The 23,141-nt window shown below is 39.8% G+C and overlaps 1 protein-coding gene, 1 long non-coding RNA gene and 1 pseudogene across 3 annotated transcripts; 1 reads left to right on the forward strand and 2 right to left on the reverse strand.

The window, feature by feature from the left end:
- Window positions 1–1,021: 1,021 nt before the first annotated feature.
- LOC307271248 lies at window positions 1,022–13,943 on the reverse strand. The gene is made up of 3 exons (XR_013845597.1): window positions 13,759–13,943; window positions 10,748–10,847; window positions 1,022–1,487 (listed from the first exon to the last, which is right to left on the reverse strand). It is a non-coding gene; the product is annotated as an uncharacterized lncRNA (long non-coding RNA).
- Window positions 13,944–16,121: 2,178 nt separating this feature from the next.
- LOC307248366 (odorant receptor 131-2-like) lies at window positions 16,122–17,019 on the forward strand (annotated as a pseudogene). The gene has a single exon. The product of its transcript is annotated as an odorant receptor 131-2-like (transcript).
- A 1,245-nt stretch (window positions 17,020–18,264) lies between these two features.
- On the reverse strand, window positions 18,265–20,309 carry LOC307248367 (diablo IAP-binding mitochondrial protein-like; the record flags this gene model as incomplete). The annotated part of the gene is made up of 6 exons (XM_080024768.1): window positions 18,265–18,470; window positions 18,730–18,826; window positions 18,954–19,064; window positions 19,489–19,614; window positions 19,771–19,894; window positions 20,173–20,309. 6 exons carry the CDS (start codon window positions 20,307–20,309, stop codon window positions 18,265–18,267), a joined length of 801 nt encoding a protein of 266 aa, XP_079880894.1.
- Window positions 20,310–23,141: the final 2,832 nt, after the last annotated feature.

Genomic DNA, 23,141 nt, shown 5'->3' on the forward strand with positions numbered 1-23,141 from the left:
GTGTGTTGGAAACTGTAAAGAGTATTTTATTTGAATAGCTTCAGGCTGCTACCTGCTAGCTGTCTGACTGTAAGCAGTAGTGGTACAAGCAGCAGTATATATATCCAGTGTAATGTGTACAGACAAGAAGTAAGTTGCCTCCGCTGGTGTTTTTTTCCTGTCCAAACAGCACAGTATCATCAGAACTAGTTGCTTATTGAGCCAGGGCTATACTGAATTTATTAGTAGCCTATCTTATTTTATAATGGAAGAAAAAACGTATCTCCTCAGTTTGTAGCTTTGCCATAACTACTGATGTATGATACATGTCAGCTACATGATGTTACATTGAATGTGCCATGTTTTACAGATGTGAGTGACCTGAGGGAGCCTGTATTTGATGAAGTGTCTGTTGACCCACCCGGACCTTCACACAGCTATCTGTTCCATCAGAGGAGGACGTTTTCACTGGGTGGGACAGGTGGTCTTCTTCGGGGATACCAGCAACAACAACAGCAGCAGCAACATCTATGACATGAGCTTTATTACCAGCTGACAAAACAAGTCCTTTACCTACATGATCTGGACAGTTACATAAAAGGCTTTGCTTCTGTTTGAATTATGTACACTTATTATTTCCATTTCACTGGCTATGAATAAACTGCTTTATTTTTAAGGATGGTGTTGGTCTTTTTAAATGTAATAATACTGTCTTATCAGAGAAATCTAAAGAGAAATAAAGGGTTGAAATGAAAAACTTATAATTCTATGCATGAAGATCGGTCAGAAATCTAGTCCAACATCCTGACTATGAAAATGTGAGTTTCAAGTAATCCTTTACTACAGGTAGCAAACAGTGACAGTAAGCAACACAATCCAATCCATTTGTTTAACAGTAAAACTTTATTATGAATGAGATAACAACACAAATTATACATTATCTACTAGATATTGAAATGGTGTCAGATCATTTGCAGCTCTGACAAGCCTTCTAAAGCATTATTTCAAAAATACATTTTACAAAAGTAAATTCCTTTCCAGCAAATCTTGACATGATTCATGATATATTCTTTTCCAGCCTCATTATGGTTACTGTTAACTATTACATTACGTAACATGCTATGTAAGAGCCAATTAGCGCTCTTGTATAAAATAGGAACCAATCTCTGGTTCCACAGTTGCTACCCGGACATAGAAACAGTTTTTGACCACACACAACCCACGTTACGTCAGGGTCTATGTTTGTATGTTGGGTTTAGAGTTTGTAGCTAAAGAAAGTGAAAATGAACTAAACAAATGTTTAAACTGCAAGAAAGACTCAGACTTTCATTCAATAATACCGGACAAAGGTGCGTAAAGAAGTATATCCTTGGCACAGCATCTCGGGCCTAAAGCTTGGGCTTGGCCTCTATATGCTACATGTACATGTTTACATGTAACATCAGCATCGCTTCACAACCAAAGCTTTTTCACTTCACTGGGCTGTAGGTCAGGTTCCTCCGTTGAACCTGTAATGACAAACGTGAAACAGGGTGTATTTTACCAGTTTAGAGAGTTTGCATAAATACTTAGTTCATATTCTGTTATTGACTGACATATGACGAATAAGGGTTGTCATGATGGTTTTTTGAAAATCTTTCAAAAATATATTTTAAAAGCATCCTTGAATCAATTTAAAATATACATTTTGTGTTTCTGTTAGTTTTATTTCATGGGAAATGGGATTTACACAATTTTCTACTAAAAGTAGGCCCAAATGGACCTGACAATGTCAAATGGTGTAACCACAAAAGAATAAGAAATATTCATTATTTTGTCCTCCATAGTGTAATATGAGTGTGTAGTGTTTTACCTTGGATTATCACTCAAGACATTACCAACACCGGGACCGTTTAACATGCTGCTTTATTCACATACTTCTGGTAATACACAAACCACGCGAGACCTGACGTCATCACGTATTAACGTGGGATGCCATACACTACATCCCTCCTCTTCTTAGATGATAACTTACATCAGTATAACTTGTAATAACACAAACTGGTAATACTGAAACTCAGTTAGCTATTCCTGTTGAAAGTAAACATCTCTCTTTAAGTAGCAACTTAAATATACATGCTGTACACTTTGAACCAACGTCTTCAGCATTATTACTGTAATAACTTTTCCAAATACTTTTTCCACCATTCCTTGGGAATACTAATTTTCAACATAACTCTAATAATAAACATACATTCCGGCTCAGCTAGAAATGTAATCAAATATTTTAGATTGTAACAGAAATACATATATGAAATTCTCAAATTAGTGAAAACTATTACATTTTATGTAACGGAACATGACCTGAATGGCGAGGGGTGGACTACCCTGCCATTAAGACAAATGCTGGGGATTATTCTGCCCCTTTATGGCACTGTCTGTCTAAACGATACTCAACAAGGTGAATTGGCATTCTCCTGGTTCTCTGAGGTCTAGTGTCCTGTTCAGGGATTTCAACTGGTGCTGTGTCAGCAGGTTGAGTGACCAAACTCTCTCCTGCAGCACAGATTGGCACAACTGTCTCTGGTTCAGGCTGAACCCACCGCTTCACAAACGACACATGACGCATTATCTTCTTGCCGTCCCTTTCAAGAATGACTGAACATCCTTTTCGTTCCACCACAGTGTAGGGGTCTTGTTCAAACGGTGTTGACAGTTTATTTTGTTTCTGCTGACGGAGCAGGACTTTGTCACCCTGCTTCACAGTGCTGTCTTTTGCTCTTCTGGTCCTGTCTGCATCCACACGTCCCTTCTCCTTCCTCACGGCATCAGTCCTGCGAACAGCAGTATCCTGCCCTGCCGGTTGCAACTGGTTGTTTGCTGACAGTTCAGGAAGCTTGGTTCTGATCTGGCGGTTGAAGAGTAGCTCGGCCGGACTGCGACCTGTAACACAGTGTGGCGTGCTGCGGTAAGCCATTAGAAAAACGTCAAGCTCACTGCGCCAGTCTTTGCCTTCAGCGTGTGCTGCACGTATTGCTTTACCAAGTGTCCGGTTTTGCCTTTCAACTTCCCCGTTTGCCTGAGGCCAATATGGTGTGACACGGCGATGTTCGATTCCACTCTCCTGCAGATATGTTTCGAACTCTTTTGACACAAAAGGCGTGCCGTTGTCAGTCACTACAGACTCTGGGATTCCATGAGTCGCAAATAAGTGTCTCAGACATTTCATTATGTTCACTGATGTAGGGCTTCTGAGGATATCGACACTTACCCATCTAGAGTAGTAATCAGTTACCACCAGTAGATGGTCTCCTGATGGGAATGGTCCACACATGTCCATTGCAAGCGTCTGCCACGGCTTAGCAGGAAGCTCGGACCTTGTAGTAGGAACATTCTGTGAAGTCGAGCTATTGAGCTGACAAGCATGACATGACCTCACTAACTCCTCTGCTTCACGATCGATTCCGGGCCACCACACTTTTGTTCTCAGTCTTTGTTTCGTTTTGACTATTCCTTGATGTCCTTCATGCGCTAACATCAGCGTCTGTTGTCGTGCTGCCTGAGGAACGACAATCCGGGAACCTCTCAGCACTATTTTCCCAACAGTGGAGAGCTCAGTTTTGACGGTTTGATAAGCAGCCTCACATTTACTCCAGTCACCAGTCTCGATACAGCTCCTTACAGTAGCTAGAGTGCAGTCCTCTGCCGACAAGTTCTCCATTTGTCGTGGTGTGAAAGCATGCGGCACTGCATGTTGAGCCACGTAGTAGACATGATCCTCCATGGTGCCAATTTGTACGGGCGGGTTGACTGTGAGGCGTGACAGCGAATCAGCTGCGTTCTGTGGGCCTGGCTTATACACCACTTTGAAACGATAGGGTTGCAGCCGCAGAGCCCACCTTTCAATCCTCGCTGGCGGTTTGGACTTCGGTGAATATATAATTTCGAGTGGCTTGTGATCTGTCACCATCACAAACTCTTTTCCGTAGAGAAACACACGAAACTTCTCACATGCCCACACAATGGCAAGGGCTTCTCTTTCAGTTTGGGAATAGCGGCGCTCTACGTCAGATAAAGCTCGGCTAGCGTAATAGACAGGCTTGTGTGTTCCTTCACTTTGCTTCTGGCTCAGTATTGCACCTAATCCCACTGGACTGGCATCCACAACCACATGTGTCTCTGCATTCTGGCTGAAATATGCCATTACATGTGAACTGGCTAGCTGTCTCTTTAGCTCCACAAATGCCGTTTCCTGCTCTGACCCCCATGTCCATTTGCAGGATTGCCTCGTGAGCCTCCTCAGTGGTTCTGATGTTGTGGCCAGATTAGGGATGAATCTCCCACAGTAGTTAACAAGCCCTAGGAAACTCCGCACCTCAGCCACATTTGTTGGTCGACGTGTGTTTTCCACTGCCTCGATCTTTGACTGCGCTGCTCCTATGCCATTTTTGGAAAGTACATGACCCATAAATTCTAGTTGTGACATCCGAAACTGGCACTTTTTGCTGTTGACTGTCAGCTGTCTCTCTTGCAGCCGTTGCAAGACTTGGTGTACTCTTTCATCATGCTGTTGAGTTGTCTCACCTGAAACAATGATGTCATCCGATATGTTGTGCACTCCTGGGACGCCTTGTAGGACTTGGCTGATTATGTGTTGATAAATCTCAGGTGCAGATGAGATTCCGAACATCAGCCTCTTGTAACGCCACAACCCTGTGTGTGAGACAAATGTGGTGAGCGACCTGGATTCAGGTTTCAATTCTATCTGATGATATCCCCACTTCAGATCCAACTTTGAAAACACTGTGGCTCCTGTCATGTCCTCCAGTATTTCATCTATGATGGGGATAGGATGCCGTTCACGCACTATGGCTTCATTTGCTCTGCGCATGTCCACACACAGTCTTGGCTCTTTCTTCCCATGGACAACAACTAGCGGCGACACCCATGGCGTCGGTCCACTTACTCTCTCTATGACATCCATCTCCTCGAGTTCTTTGAGTTTGTCATCCACTTGTTTCCTTAAACTGAATGGTATTCGGCGAACAGGCTGGGCTACTGGCTTTACAGTACTGTCCACATGCAGCCCCAGCTGAAAATCTTTCAGTTTTCCTAGGCCATGAAAACAGTCTCTGTATTTCTCCTCCAAGTCAGCCACAAAAGCTGCTGTGTCTTTTGGTTGCACCGTATTCACTTGTTCGATAGGACCGATACGAAGCATTCCCAACTGTACAGCAGTCTTTCTCCCCAGCACACAAATCCGTGCTTCTTCAATCACTTGGATTTTGGCAGTGACAGCTTCTGATTTTCCACTTGCTTTTAATTCAGCCATGAAAATCCCTTTTACATGGAGTGGTGTTGTTGAGCCAAATGGATAGACTTGCTTCTCTGGGCACTGTAGTTTTATGTTACTTTTGGACTTTAGCTGTTCAAACTTTGTCTCAGTCACAATATTACACGTAGCCCCTGAGTCAATTAACATTTCCACTGGCTGCTCGTTTACCAGTACTGTTAGTGTTCCATCCTCAACACTATCATTCACTGTAAATACATGGTCATCTTCACTGTCACTGGGTTGTTTGAGTGTGTCTGTGGTCGTTACTCTGTTCACTTTATGTGTTTTCTTCGTTTTACACATTACAGCAAAATGTCCTTCTTTGTCACAGTTATTGCACTTTTTGTTTTTTGTTACTGTGCACTCACGACTTAAATGACCTTCACGTCCACACCGGAAACATTTCGTTCCGTGCTCATTTCGTGGTGACTGATTCTGAGTTGTGGAGACTCTGGGTCTTACCGTTTTGCCCCTCCCTCTCGCAGGTCTCTTCTCCACAGCGTTAACAGTCAATTTTCCCATTCTTGCAGCCTGGTGATCAGCTGCCTCCATTGTCCGTGCAATATCCAGGAGCCCTAGGAGTTTAAGGTCTTTCTCCCGCAGTAGCCGTCGGCGCAGCGTGTTTGAAATGCACTTGTCAATCACTTGGTCACGGATAAAATCGTCCTTGTTATCTCCGAACTCACACGTTGCTGCCAGCTTCTTTAATCGGCTCACAAAACTGTCCATAGACTCCTCTTGTGCTTGTTCTGCTTGTCTAAACATATGTCTCTCATAGGGAATGTTCTTCTGAGGTGTGAAGTATGCATTTAATTTGTTTACCGCTCCGTCGTAGTCAGCATCATTTCCAGTGCCCTCCAACGTGAAGAATATATCCTGAACGTCGGGTCCTGCCAGATGTAACAGTAAAGCCCTTTTTCGTGTGGCTTCGCGGATTCCTGATGCAGCTAAATAGAGTTTAAAACTACTTATCCACTTCTCCCAGCGAACACCGACATTAGCCGACTCACTCAATACATCAAAGGTACCGACCACGGGTAAACCTAGCGCCATGCTTGCTTCGTTATCCTCTTTTCCTTCCCTTCGACAGTTCAAACTTCATGCAGTATCATCGTTCGTGCACTTTACAGCGTTCCTTTTTAAATCCTCGTCGCCATTTGTAGTGTTTTACCTTGGATTATCACTCAAGACATTACCAACACCGGGACCGTTTAACATGCTGCTTTATTCACATACTTCTGGTAATACACAAACCACGCGAGACCTGACGTCATCACGTATTAACGTGGGATGCCATACACTACAGAGTGTAACTCATAAGAATAATAACTTCCATTTCAAAATATCACATGAAAAAAGATTTTATTTGGATAACCCCTAAATCAAAATTTTATGCGTTTTTGCAATTTTGAGCGGGACGTTAGCTGGAAACATCTTGTTTTCTAAATAATTGTTGACCAATCGTGTTAAAAGTGTTAAAAATTATTTAATACATTTAAGAAGAGTAATCAATTCTGGCCTACATTAATTTACATGTACATTTAGATTTTTTTAGGAAAAATACTGGTTACACCATTTGACACAAACCAGTTACACCACTTGACGGTGTTGCTTCTACAGCCAAAAAGTTTAATAAACAACACTGAAATCAGGCACAGTCAAGATAGTTACTGTGTTTGGACTTGCCATTGGATTTTGTTTTCATGTACTTAAAACATTGGTCAACAAATACCATTAAGGTGACTATGGAGTAATTATCTATCTTTATTCACGAGCGTGGTCTTCTGGTTCAAGAGCATGCCGTATTGTTTTCACATTCAGATTTTGTAATTATATGCTCTTAAACCTAAAGAAAAAACACTCTTAAATAAAGATCTCCATGGATGACAAAAATGTTCTAGGGTCAAACTCATTTGATTGTATTTATGGAAAAAATTCAATCAACAACAAAAAGTCTTAACAAATTGTGTATTTGTGCGTTTAAGTGTGTCTATGTTTGTTTGTGAGAAAGAGCTAGGTCAGGGCTGTACAGTGCGACAGTTTTGATCGCATTTGCTACTGAAATTGATCACGTGCGATGATGAATACAATGCTGCTTGCACTAGTGCTAGCGTCTAATACACTTCACCAACGGTAATAACCGGAAGGAGGCGGCACGCAGTTAAGTTAGCGCGTGTGCAAACAGAACATTTCCTGTGCGCCTTCACATTAAAAGCCTGTTACTAGCCAAACGTGAGTTGACTTTTATTTTGAAGCCGGTAAGAATAGGAAGTTCGCGCTTCACAGCCCTGCAGTGCGCTAGCTGGAAAGGCAACTCATTCAGCTGCAGAGAAAAGTCAACAGTAGTCTATTTAAACAAAGTTTGAAATAACTGATAAGCCACTGAAGAACACCTCCCAACACATTCACAACAACCTATTTAACTTATCCTAAATTGTACCAATATGTATACTTATTTATTTAATAGGCTATATGTTTTAAAGTTTGGTTTTAATTAACAGAAGGACATTTACCAAAAAAATATTTTATTATGAATAGGGGAAGGTGGGGTGATTTGTGCAACTTTTTACTCAAAGTGATTTTAAAGTGAGGCCTTGACAGTTATGTCTCCAACTCAAATATGTACATATATTTCAGGATGTTGTGCATCCCTGGCAATAAAAACTTTGGATCTGGAATAAACTGTTTAAGAAATATAGCTTTCGGAAAAAAAGTTGTCTTGTCATTGTGTCACAATGACAAAGTCACCATCATCATCTTTCTGGCCATCTGAACTCTCATCAGTGGTGTCGTTAAGTGGAATTGAGATGTCACTCTCTCCTGAGCTACTGTAGACTATCACTTTCTTTTGGTGACCAGCGTATACAGCCATGCCACTGGCACAACTCTCAGAAATGTACTTTGCACTAGTTGCTCCGTGCTTGTGGAACCAACTGCCACCTGACAAATGTGATTCCCCTACATTTCTGCCTTTAAATCAAGGCTCAAAACCCATATGTACACCCTGGTGTTTCCTCCCCATTAACCTCTGCACTACTTACTTACCTCTGCACTACTATCTGTGTTTATGTGGATGTATGGGCTTTACGTCTTTTATTTTGGTTATTGTTATTTTACCTTCATTGTTTACCTACTGAATGCACTATGTACAGCACTTTGGACAGTGCAAACTGTCATAAATGTGCTTTTATAAATACATTTTACTTACTTACTTACTTATAACTCACCCAGGCCCTTGCGCACAAATCACCCCATCCCCAGAATTTTGGATAATAGGCATGATGCAGCAATTTAGGGTTGACATTGTGCTAACTATATAGACTCAAAGTGTAGCATACCAAAGCACTAAAACATGTGTCAAATGTTTTCAAACGTGTCTATAATTGTTCAGACACAATAATCAAAAAACCTTGATCATGGAAATTTTACTTTGAAAGGCAAAACACAGTTTTTTGAGCTTAAATGTGCTTATATCTTATTCCTTGTGTCTCCCTTCTTTACAGGATGAGTCAAATGGATGGCTCTTCTTAAATATGTGGTCACATTTCCAATTTCTTCCACGGTTTTCTAGAAACAAGGGGTTTTGCAACTTCCAAAATGCACAAATCACCCCACCTTCCCCTATAATAATTATATGTGTATACAAAAAATATATAGATATACATTTTATGAGGAGAAATAATTCTGAATCAGCAAAAAATTGCAATTGGTAGGTTAGATTATTTTGTCTAAATTGCAATCAGTGCACCCCTATTCATGTTTCTACAATTATTACTGCACACAATTAATATGATATTAATTGAGAATTTCAAATGAGACCAAGATGACAGGCTAAAAGGTAATTAGAGCGAAATGCATGGGTTAAGGTTATGCAAGTTTTCGATCATACTTTGTGCTACCAAATTTATTTTTGTGCTACTGATTTTTTTTGCTTGCTAGCACCAGTGCTACCACCTAAAAAAATAAGCGTACAGCCCTGTAGGTGGATGGGTAGAAGAGACTAGGAGATTCATGTCTGTTAAGGGTCCTGCTCCTGCGTGCCCTTTTAAACAGTGAATTCATATCTAGTTATATCAATCTGAAAGCAAGGTATTATTTGGTTGACGTTATGCCTTGTGATCTGATTACATTTAAGAAAAAAGCATGCAGCAGCACATGTGAGTGTGAGTGCACGCTTGTTTCTGTTCATGAAAACTACCTTTCCTGTCCTCTTTTTGCAAGGTATTTGGCTTGTTTCCTCTTTTGAATGTGTCATCTATTGTAGAGAAAGTTGCTCAATTCTGCAGCCTAAATTTGATTAACATTTTCTACTATTCACAAATTGTTGGAGTTCTAGGTATTTAAAGCTGCTCTTCATCCTTCCACATTAGGTGTCACTGTTCATATGCTTCATTTATATAATTTATTCATGTATTATGAAATTATGTGACATTAAAATGAAAAGGAATGATATAAAAATATGCATTGAAGCTAAGCATGAATTAAAAAATCACAAAATCATGCCACTTAATGATTTTATCCTAGCCGTACCTAGCTTTGGTGATAAAGTTGTGGAAATACCAACTATTTTAGAAGATACAAACAATAATAACCTAAAACTGGTTTAAAAAGTAATTGAGCTCATATTTCATTTTAAACCAGTATCATAAACTAGTGAATTTTGAAAAACATTGACAAAAACCGAGATGTTTGTCAAATTAGTCAAATGGTGTAACCGGTTACACCATTTGACATTTCGACTAAAAATCGATTTTGACAGGCATTATCATGGACTCATGAGGAGTAACAGCTGAGGACATGGTCTTGGTGTGAATAAATCAAATATAATTCTTAAAACAAATAATACTATTTATGTAAAAAATATTTTTTCAACGTTTTATTTGGGTTACACCATTTGACATGTAACCCAAATGATACTTGACATACCCTAAAAGTGAAAATATCTTATATTTCTTGGAGAGCTCTTAACTTTGGAATGCAGCAGTCATGTTCATCAGGGGTCCTTTACTGTTCTTAAAGATTTGAACAAAATGGCACCTTGAATGATGGTTACACCACTTGACAATTCAGGACATTCACTCGCTCCCCAAATTATTAGAACAAATATGAAAGTTGTATTTAAATATAATTTATATACTCACAATGACCTCCATTTTAGGATAATGCCAAAATAGTTTATAGGATGTTATATTGAGAAATTCACTGTATTTAAGCAAGTTACATTTTGTGGTACGAAGTTTTGACGGTTACACCACTTAGACATTTTTGCCTTTTATCTCCAAATATTCTCTCAAAATTGAATAAAACCAAAAACTTTCTAATAGGGTCTCTAGAAATTAATGTGTTACAGTAATGTGTAAGCTTTTTTTTTGTTTCCACATTTTCAAATTTAATTTAACCTTACGGACACAAAAAAATGGGCGTCACGTCATTGACCCATTTAACTGTATTTACCTTGAACACGTCCTCCTCTGATGGAACAGATAGCTGTGTGAAGGTCCGGGTGGGTCAACAGACACTTCATCAAACACAGGCTCAGTCAGGTTACTCACATCTGTAAAACATGGCACATTCAATGTAACATCATTTAGCTGACATGTATCATACATCTGTAGTTATGGCAAAGCTACAAACTGAGGAGATTAGTTTTTTCTTCCATTATAAAATAAGATAGGCTACTAATAAATTCAGTATAGCCCTGGCTCAATAAGCAACTAGTTCTGATTGATACTGTGCTGTTTGGACAGGAAACAAACACCAGCAGAGGCAACTTACAGTATTCTTGTCTGTATACATTCATTCATTCATTTTTATTTTGGTTTTTGTGTCCTGCACTCAAAGTGCCCAACCCTCATGGGTTTATAGGACACCATCACATACTACATTACAATCAAAATACAGAATATTGTACAGCTGGGTCTCTGAACAACATACTTCTTCTTCTCTCCCAGGCTTTACAGAGAAAGGTTGCAACATAAAAGGTTCCCTTTTTAAAACACAACTCAAGTTTTTCATAGTCGTCGAACCAAAAGAAATCAGCATAAATGGAAGACATCGTAGTAAACAATACATCCCTCAAATCATCATAAACTGGGCAATAAAACATAAAATGAATCTCATTCTCAATCTCCCTGAGGTCACACATCAAACAGAGCCTGTCTGCCTCTGGAGTATCATTGAACCTACCAGTCTCCAGCGCTAGTGGTAGTGTTCCTGAGCGTAACTGTGCACACAACGATCTTTTGCCTTTACTTAAATTATAATTTACATAGGGTTCTAAGCTGTAACTATCTTTTATTAAACAATATGTTCTTAATTTTGGTTTGTCCCATATGTTAACTGACCATTTATCTTTGAACCTATGAAACATGGCGCTCCTTATGTCTTGAATGTTGCAAAGTAATCTATTCTGGAAAACATAAGATAAATTGTGTGTATAAAACAAAGATTTTAGCTCCTTTGCCCAGGGATGACATTGAGACACATCCCATAAAAAAGTCTTCTTAGTGAGCCTCTGATCAGACATCTTCACAAACCTATTCCAGAGTCTAAGCATTTCACATTTATGTCTGATGTTGGGTGGTACCCATCCCATATCTCCACACACAGTATACACATTACACTGGAGATATATACTGCCAGGGCCGGCGGTAGCCAGGGGCCAGGGTGGGCCGTGCCCACCCAAATGTGGGCTGTGCCCACCCAACCAAAAAAATAAAATAAAAAATTATTATTATTTTTTTAGGTGGAAGTCCAGATCCACTATCGGACGGACCTGTTCATTCGCTGTCCAAGAAAATGTCAAATAAAATTCAGACAATTAATTAATACTAAAGAATATACCATTACCATGCATTGCTTCTAATTGTATTATTGGGTGGGCAGGACAGCCTGCCTCCAAGTTACCCAACCGCTTATAGTGGTCACTGGTCAGCAGAGCCAGCCCGAGGCATAAGCGGAATGAGCGGTTGCTTAGGGTCCCGACTGCCAGGGGGGCCCCCCCAATTTTTTTTTTTTAGTTTGTGTGTTTGATATCAACATCATATTATTTAAATGTAAATTATCATACAATAAAAGGAATACAATGTTTTGGTAGATAGTTATTAGCTTAATAATTGAATCAGTTCATCTGGGAGGTAATCCGAGGTTAACTGATCACATCACGTTCAAGTCCATGGCATGCACAGTGTGTATTGAGTTTATTCTAAAATATTTGAAAATGGGGCTGCCCTCAGTGTATACTGTAGTCTATAGCCTATTTCAGCCTCGTCTGTGGAAAAAAAGATATCTGGACAACAGAGTTCTTCTGCTTCGTTCCTCTCACTGCATTTAAATTAATTCATTATATTACAGAAAAATATGTCCCGTAAAAGAAAAAGAGCACCAAGCCCATCACAGAGGACCCTGCATACTATTTTATTTCAAATGTGTATTTCTATGGAAAATCCATGTGTCTTTCTTCAATAGCTTCTAATTCATCCGACCCAGTGTCTCCAAATTATTTGTTCACACAAAATTCCTCAGATTTAGCCTTTTAATCTTCCTCTCAAAGGGCACCAGATTCATGCATTTCACTTTAAAAAGGTAAAAAATAATCTCCCGGGGGGGCATACCCCCGGACCCCCCTAGCAGGGTCGTGGCCTCGGCTGGCTACTATTTTCACCCAGCTGGACATCAGAGGCAATAGTGGAAAGTAGTGTGTATAGTATATAGCTCTGGACTACCACCATCCAGGTTGCCCAGTCCCAAAGCTTTCTCTTCAATCAGCTCAGGCTGCCTACAGTTAATACTGCGATTAAGAAAAATAGATACATTATGTTGTATATAATGTATATTATATGTTATTCATAAACATTTTGGGAAAAAAACGTGCAAGAATCAAATCTCCCACACAGCAACACTCAACGTTTATTTGCATATTGTGTTCTACACAATTCACAGTAAATGTGCCAAAAAGCAGACGCAGAGATCTTACGAGCAAAGCGTGCGCAACGCGCGCGCTCGCATCTTTGTTCTCCCTGAGAAGTGTGCCCACCTAAAATTTCTACAGGCCCACCCAAGTCTGACTTTCTAGAACAGGGCCTGTATACTGCTGCTTGTACCACTACTGCTTACAGTCAGACAGCTAGCAGGTAGCAGCCTGAAGCTATTCAAATAAAATACTCTTTACAGTTTCCAACACACCAGTCAGTTTCACCATTTGTTTTTCACACAGGGACCTTCATTGCAGGTCTAATGTGAGTTCACAAAAACGAGCCACAGGCGACAACAAACAGTCATTGTTGCCAAAGACTCCACAGCTCAAACGGTTAGCCTAAAGCTAACGGTTAAACTAGCGGACGCTCGCTAACTAAACCCAGCGGCATTCTCTCATTTCAGTCAGTGTTGGTTATTATACGATAAAGGACATCACAGACAATTAACTAACAATGGGCCATAATTATTTAAAAAATATGACTACTCACATTTCGGACAGATGGTGTCTCAGTCTTCCTGCACACTGTCTCCTCCACAGTCCAGTAAAACGGCTTTAATCACACTTTTAGATTGCCAACATTTGCTACACAGCGTAGGCTAGGTAGTGTAGACGGAAAGATAACCTTAACAGCACTGTGAGTCAAAATCTGCATAAACAACAAGCCTGTCTGGACGTGTGCATCACTTTTAAGTGTCCTCTGGAAACACTTACGGAAGCACTTCTGTCGTGTTTTCGAAGCACTTCCGTCGTGTTTCGGGCTATTTGCTTGCGTTTTGTCTTCTTGCATGTGTTTGCTGATGTTGCAGTGCCGTGAGCTCTCAGGGCCACCGTAGGAAAAGCCAGGGTGTACATATGGGTTTTGAGCTTTGATTTAAAGGCAGAAATGGAGGGGAATCACATTTGTCAGGTGGCAGTTGGTTCCACAAGCACGGAGCAACTAGTGCAAAGTACATTTCTGAGAGTTGTGCCAGTGGTATGGCTGTATACGCTGGTCACCAAAAAGAAAGTGATCGTCTACAGTAGCTCAGAAGAGACTGACATCTCCATTCCACTTAACGACACCACTGACAAGAGTTCAGATGCCAGAAAGATGATGATGGTGACTTTGTCATTGAGAGCTTTGCAGGTAAAATCACCTAGATCTGCTAGGCCTTGTTTAAGAACATTGACCTTCAATCTTTGTAAAATATTTACTTTAAATAAACCTTAAATAAGTAATTGTCTTATGGATTTGTCTTGCATTACAGTTTATGAGATATATATCAATGGCACAATTTACCCCATGGTATTCTTTCCAAAGGCACAACTTACACCACACCGGGGGCAAGTTGTGCCACAAGACACAAGCTTTATTTCTTAACAGTTTATTCCAGATCCAAAGTTTTTATTGCCAGGGATGCACAACATCCTGAAATATACTGTATGTACATATTTGAGTTGGAGACATAACTGTCAAGGCCTCACTTTAAAATCACTTTGAGTAAAAAGTGGCACATCTCACCCCACTCTCCCCTATATGTTCACTAACAAGTCTAAAACAAGACACCTTCTTAGTGGTTCAGTTGAAATTGCAATCCACAGTGTTTAAAATGCATTTGAACAAAGTGCTGGAAATCCACAGTGTTGTGCAGGTTGTGGTTAAGCCATGAGATAAGTGTGTAGAGTTTTGAAAAATCTGTAAGCAATGAAAAACGAGCTAGAGTTTGGTCCACATGAACTGCTGCTGTGCAGTGTTGTTAGAGTTTTGCACATGTCGCTCCAGTTGTGCCCACTGTGGTTTAGCGATCGAAAAAAAATGTAAATGTACATTGAGTAATTTTAAAGAATGTTAGTATTTATAGATGCTAAGTCTTAAACAAAAAAATAAATGGGTAAGTAAGTAAATAAATAGGGAAATAATGTATCATGTCACTCACAAAAATTTATGTTGCTTTTTCATTATACCATCAATGCCTTAATGTTTTATTATTGTTGGTGCATTTAATGGCATATTAGTTGGTTTATTGTGTAATTTATTTATTTTTACATTTTGATTTATTAGTGAATGCGTTCATTTATTTTGATATATTTTTTCTTTATTTTTTTTATGGCAGTTTTGGTCCTCCATAGTTAAAGGTTCAGTAAGCGGAATGGTCAGTTTAGCTAACTTCCAGTCCGTGACTGCAGTCAGCAGTCCCCTCCCTCGTCACCACAGTAATGCACTGCCCTTCAAGCAGCAAGTTATCTAGCATCATCTCAGATCCGTAAGTGTGATAAAACATGTTAAAAACCATCAAAACAAATATTGGGAAGGATTTTTACTTGCTCCGCCATTGTAGGCGCATACACATTCACCCATCTGTCGCTCAGCACGCGCACCGGCAATGAGACGAGTGCCGGTTTGTACCGTTCTCTCTTCTGATTGGCTATGAGTAGTGGGATCCTCGAAAAGTTTATTTGACGAATTACATGCAAAGCAGGTGACTGAGAGATCGGCTTTATGAAATGCGCACACTTTATAAGTGATCACTGTATGAATAAAGAGCAATTTAAAACTTATATTAACATAAATAAATCGCTTACTTCATCTTTAAGGGCTAGTGACGACACTGTGAGCAAAGTTTCATTTAGTGATATTCTGGGAGGTTCAATTCACTATCCAATAAAGTCTTCCTCCATAGTCAGGTCTCGGAGATCTGCACAGAGCTCAGCAGAAGACGTTCATCTTTAAAACTGTGTGCCACAATGCCATGTTACAGCAGGAAGGGTTTGCTAAATGGCTGAATTCTAAAGTCTTGTGACTTAAAAGAAGCTTGGCATTGGACTTGGGTCATAATGCAATAGGACTGTGATCTTGTTTTCATATATGCTATGGCAGATAACAACTCCTTCTTTGGTGTCGAAGCCTTACGAAATAATGATGACCGACTCATTATTGTGCAGGTTCTAGTGATTGTTTTCCTTTGCATCAACACTTTGCTCATTGTGACTTTTTTTTCAAAGGACTCTTTCTACACCACCATGCGCTACATCTTATTCGCTGTTATACTACTGTCTGATAGCATAATATTAATCATGTCTGATATCCTGCTCATCCTCTCCTACTTTAGGTTTGCTATACAAAGTGGCTTGTGTGTAATTATCTATATTCTTGTGGCGGTATGCACTTTTATCACACCAATTACTCTGACAGCAATGACCCTGGAGCGATATGTGGCCATTTGCATGCCACTGCGCCATGGAGAGCTGTGCACCACACACAGAGCTCTGTACTGTATCTTCATCATTCACTGCCTCAGCTCTGTGCCCTGCATTGTTGTTCTCTCCATCTTTTTTGCATCAGCCGATAGTAACTTGTATAGCCAATATAGGATCTGCTCCATGAATATGTTTGTCTTAATTAGCTGTTTATCAATGCTATTTTTTAATCTTGTCTGTCACCATCATTTTCTCGTACACTGAAATAGTGAAAGTTGCCAAAGCTGCATCAGGAGAGAATAAGAAGTCCACATGGAAAGGGCTCAGAACAGTAATTCTTCATGCTTTCCAGTTGCTGCTCTGTCTCATCCAGCTGTGGTGCCCATTCATAGAAACAGCCATCCTTCAAATTAATTTAAGATTATTTGTGAATGTCAGATTTGTTAATTACATAATATTTTATCTTGCTCCGAGATGCCTTAGTACTCTCATTTATGGTCTCAGGGATGAAAAGTTTTTCCTTGCACTAAAATACAATGCCTCTTTTAAAATTTGCCGTGTGAAAAACTAAGTAGAGATTTGTCTTGTTTGACACATTGTCATCAACATATGTTGCTTTAATTTTCAATACATGCCGATATTTATTGATGTTTTTATTCAATTAAACACGTAAGAGAATAAGCTTTCCATCAACCTTACAGAACACTTGTTAACCATTATAGATCATTATATGTACCCTTTTCTGAATATCTCTGACCCGATTTTCATATGAACGGAATATTGCTACAATACTTTTAATCATTTAAATGACATACAAACTTAAGTTTTGCCAGAGTTGTTTTGTATTGTTTGTGCTTATTTTACATGAAGTCTACGCTGGGCTAGGTATATATTTTGTCTATTGAATTCCTTTTGTTGGATCGACATAGTACAGGAGAGCTTTTTTCTCTTTTTTTGTGTTTTTTTTAATTGAGTGGCAATGTTTAATTTAAGAAAAAGTTAGTGTGGCTGAGTCCTCTCTTAGTTAAATTGTTTGTATTGATTTGAGATAAATAACTCAAGTGCATTTTTCCTTCAAGTTCACCTCATATGCTTTTGTTTGTAAACGTTATCCCAATTCCTTGTTAATAAAAAAACTTAATGTTGTTGCTTCTCCTTCCTTGTAACAGTGTGATAGGTAGGACAGCTACATACAAGTTGTATTTTGATTAATTTGTGCTATTCATGATGGATTAGGTTTTGTGCTATGCATTTTTTCTTTTGTATATATATAACTGCACAACTTGTCGTATTTGTGTAGTGACCATGGTCAGTACTAACCACTAAGCCACATCACTCTGGTCTAGGATTAGGTGATGTGGCAACAAACAAGCACACATCAACACAGGTATCAAATTAAATACAGATTCATTTTATTTTTAGTTTTTTTGTGAACAGTTAAAACGATGCAAACAATAGTTTTATTCATACATAACTTTGCTGCATTAAAACATACAAGAAACAACATTGTCATCCAGTGTTGGTTAAGCCCCACTGCCATAAAATATATTTTGGAATCTTCGTGAGAATTTTTTAAACGCTCCAAAGGCAGTTAACACCAACTAATCATCAAATAAATAGTCATAAAAAATAATGTATGCAACATTAAAAAAATACAAATTAAAAGCTATTTATTTGATACCGTTTTAAAATTAAAAATGTTCTATATCTATATTACAGACTCAAAAAGTTAGATAATCGTTATAGGGAAATACATTTAAAATGTTAAAGTTAAAAGCATGCAATTATTGTTTAACTGTTTTTCAATCTTTCTGTCTTAGTCCTCACGCAGATAGGCCTCGTGCCACTCATCGTCGTCGATATTCTCTCGGACGTCAGCGAACTCTGCCATTCTTTGGATCTCTTCAACTTTAGTCTCGGCCAACTTTTTATCTGCATCCTCTGACAGTTTCCGGGCCTCATCCACCTGCAACTGGGCCACCTGAATGACTGTCCTCATTGTGATAGATGCCTGTTCTGCTCCTAGAAACACACAATATGCAAACACACATTTAGTCAAATTACTGAGAGAGTTCAAGCCTTGAATTAACACCAATTGAAGTTCATATTATTTAAATTACAACTGTATTGACAGCATCTGATCTTTACATTTTAGAACACAGAAGGCAGATAAAAAGGATTTTAATTCCTTCATTATTCCATTGTTTTAAATACAACAGTGGCTCAGCATTATATCAAGTTTCAAGAAATATAGCTGTTTTCATGCACGCATTTCACTCACCTGAAGTATGTGCGGCCTCGGCTGCCATTTCACACAAGTTGACAGCATTGATCCAGGTTGACTCAAAACGTTTGCTTTCGTCTAGTCTGACACTGACCTGTTTGAACAAAGACATGAGACATAAATAATCGTTTTGGCAAAGAGCAAAATCAGATTTTACCAGTACAAACTAAATGCTAGAATAGATCAAGGTTTTTTTCAAAAGCTGTTCTCTGAAGACTAACCTCTGCACGCTGGCCATTGATCAACTTCTGGAGCAACTCCCCCTCTGCTGGACTCAGTTTTCCCACTGAGGCAATATACCGTTTTTGGACAGCAATGCGTGTGTGCACAGCCTGTTAGCAAACAGAGGAAGGACAGACGGTCACCACAGGACAATTTCTAAAATAATAACATTGAAGTAGTTATTATCAACCTGACATAATGTCAATGATACATGATTGACAGTACATGGTTAATAGCTATACTCCACAAACATAGAACAGACTTTGTGTTTTACCCTTATGACTAGACGCCCTTGGAAGTCAGTGAAATTTTTGGGGGATAATAATATTTTAGGTATTATCATCACCACAGAATTACGAAGCACATAGTTATTAAAATCATTATGATTGCACAATAATTAACTCCTTTTTCTGGTGATGTGCTTCCATGCCACTGTTTAATACATTGGGAGAATATTTTCTTTGAAAAACTACAGGATTGAGGCTGGAAATCATTAATTATGGATAAAATGTTTCACATAAGATGTAAACCTACCTTTGAATAGTCTGTAATGGCATCTACGAGAGCCAAGGTTGTCTGGGAGAGGAAGGTACTCGAACTGTCTGTAACCACTGAGGCCGCTCTTCTGATCAGGGTGTCGTGAGAGAGGTTTTCCGCTTGCTACAAACAGGAAGAACAATAAAAATAAATAAAAATAAACTCCATTCTGCACAATTATGAGGTCAAGAACATACATTTTGAAAGGGGATTTGTACAGCTGCATTTAATTGGGCTGGTGCACGTACTGCATTACTTTATATGTAGTAGGAGACCCACCTGTGTAAAAGTCAAAGCGGCAAGCCCACGACGAACACTTGAAGGTGATAAGCTCATGTGCTCAGTATTTGTCCATTCAACTGACTTCTGCACTCCAGTCTTCAGTGCAACACCCTCAGAAGTGCTGTAAAAAAAAATAAGACAAAATATTAGCATGTTATTCCAGCCACGATTGATGGTATTTTAGATTAAAGTTAAATAGTTTGAATTATTTAAATTTGCCACCGAAATTTAGAGGTGATGACACCTGAATTGGATGTAAACAATTTATCTCCATCATTCATTTTCTGAATGAATAGCAATGCAGGACAAATTCTGGTAGTCGCAGAGCTTCAAAAGGCTAAACTTTGTGGCAGAGATCTATATTATACTATCTACCATTGCCTGTTATTCATAACCTACCTTAGGAAGCGTGTGGAAGTTGCTTCACTTCTGAGCATACTCTTGTTGATACGCAGTGGTGATAGGTCTCTCTGATTTCGCAGAAGTCCTCCAGTAGCACGGCCGGCACACACTGTACACTGACGAACAGCTTGCATTTTGCAGATTAATTCGATCTACCGTACTTGAAGAATGTGTTTGATGTTTGTAAAAATCTGTCAAAAATGTGTTGCAATTCAAACTAATCTGCTATCCACCGCTGAAAAATCTGAGGAATAATCTTTGCTGCTTGCAATGTTTCCGTCTGCTCGACTATGACCAACTGCTGCGACCCTTGGGTATTTGTAAGGGTCCAGCACAATTGCATTGCGTAAAAAGGCCATTGATCTGTTGACTCTGACGGCGAATGTGCGTATTTGGCTTTATCAGGAAAAGCCAACAGAGACAAAATATTACGTGCAGCTTTCTCTCACTCTCTCCTGTGAGTGACATTATCTGTTCTATAGGAAGAAAAAAGTCAGGACAACATAAAACATTTAGAAGAATGTAAACTATTTCTCATCAAGCCTTCCTTCTTTTAAAGGTTTAGCTTAAAACTGGGCTAATTATTTGGGTGTGTTAGAATTTTACACTTTCCTGCATGAATATTAACAGTGCGACATACCTGACCAAACATGCTGCATTATTGCAAGCTTTTTTTTCTGTGATAAATCAGTTGTTCTACACTCAACAAAAATATAAACGCAACACTTTTGTTTTTGCTCCCATTTTTCATGAGATGGACTTAAAGATCTAAAATTCATTCCAGATACACAATATTACCATTTCTCTCAAACATTGTTCACAAATCTGTCTAAATGTGTGATAGTGAGCACTTCTGCTTTGCTGAGATAATCCATCCCACCTCACAGGTGTGCCACATCAAGATGCTGATCTGACATCATGATTAGTGCACAGGTGTGCCCTAGACTGTCCACAATAAAAGGCCACTCTGAAATGTGATTTTTTTTGCTTTATTGGGGGTCTGGGGACTCAGAACCAGTCAGTATCTGGTGTGACCACCATTTGCCTCATGCAGTGCAACACATCTTCTTCGCATAGAGTTTATCAGATTGTCAATTGTGGCCTGTGGAATGTTGGTCCACTCCTCTTCAATGGCTGTGCGAAGTTGCTGGATATTAGTGGGAAGTGGTGCACGCTGTCGTATACGCCGGTCAAGCACATCCCAAACATGCTCAATGGGTGACATGTCCGGTGAGTATGCTGGCCATGCAAGAACTGGGACATTTTCAGCTTCCAAGAATTGTGTACAGATCCTTGCAACATGGGGCCGTGCATTATCTTGCTGAAACGTGAGGTGATGTTCATGGATGTATGGCACAACAATGGGCCTCAGGATCTCATCACGGTATCACGGTATTCAAAATGCCATCAATAAAATGCACCTGTGTTCTTCGTCCATAACAGATGCCTGCCCATACCATAACCCCACCACCACCATGGGCCACTCGATCCACAACATTGACGTCAGCAAAGCGCTCACCCACACGACGCCACACACGCTGTCTGCCATCTGCCCTGAACAATGTAAACCGAGATTCATCCGTGAAGAGAACACCTATCCAACGTGCCAGACGCCATCGAATGTGAGCATTTGCCCACTCAAGTCTGTTACGGCGACGAGCTGGAGTCAGGTCAAGACCCCGATGAGGACGACGAGCATGCAGTTGAGCTTCCCTGAGACGGTTTCTGACAGTTTGTGCAGAAATTGTTTGGTTATGCAAACCAATTGTTTCAGCAGCTGTCTCAGTGGCTGGTCTCAGACGATCTTGGAGGTGAACCTGCTGGATGTGGAGGTCCTGGGCTGGTGTGGTTACACGTGGTCTGTGGTTGTAAGACCGGTTGGATGTACTGCCATATTCTCTGAAACGCCTTTGGAGACGGCTTATGGTGGAGAAATGAACATTCAATGCACGAGCAACAGATCTGGTTGACATTCCTGCTGTCAGCATGCCAATTGCACGCTCCCTCAATGCTTGTGGCATCTGTGGCATTTTGCTGTGAGACAAAACTGCACATTTCAGGGTGGCCTTTTATTGTGAACAGTCTAAGGCACACCTGTGCACTAATCATGATGTCAGATCAGCAGCTTGATGTGGCACACCTGTGCGGTGGGATGGATTATCTCAGCAAAGCAGAAGTGCTCACTATCACACATTTAGACAGATTTGTGAACAATATTTGAGAGAAATGGTAATATTGTGTATCTGCAATGAATTTTAGATCTTTAAGTCCATCTCATGAAAAATGGGAGCAAAAACAAAAGTGTTGCGTTTATATTTTTGTTGAGTGTATTTCTATCATAATTTTATCCCCGTGTAATTTAAAGCTGCATCAGGAGAGAGAATAAAATGTCGACATGGAAAAGGGCTCAGAAACAGTAACTTATAAAGGTGTCCAGCTGTTCATTCACAAAGTGCTGTATTTGTTCAAGTCAGGTTCTTTGATTACATAATTTGGAGTCTGAGACCCTGTTTCCACCTGGCATTAATATGTGGTTCTGAGGAATCCGATCGTTATATGTAAATGTAATATGCTTGTTCACACCTGGCCTTAACAATGCGTCTTCTATGCGCGTTTGCGATCCGGATTCGAATTCCCCGCGCTGTATGGAAATCAGCTCGTACATCATTTCCGCTTATACACTCCATCTTCAATGTTTTCTGTTTTCTGTTGTCTGTTTACCTGCAACGGTGCGCTTTTATGACGTGAATTGTCGCGTGAATGAGTACGCGTTTCCGCCCAGTCACTCGCCGCAGTTGAGTGGGCGGGGCCTAATGTGTATGAGATGCGCATACGCGTTTCCACTGTTAATGGGTATGTGGATAAGTGGTCTCAAACCACCTCCGAATGTGGATAATTTCAATGCGCATTCAATGCGCATTGAGCGTGTTTCCACCTGTAGTTAGCGCGATCGGATCCTAAAAACC

This window comes from Ammodytes marinus (assembly GCF_949987685.1).
Source record: "Ammodytes marinus genome assembly, chromosome: 3".
Taxonomy (NCBI): domain Eukaryota; kingdom Metazoa; phylum Chordata; class Actinopteri; order Uranoscopiformes; family Ammodytidae; genus Ammodytes; species Ammodytes marinus.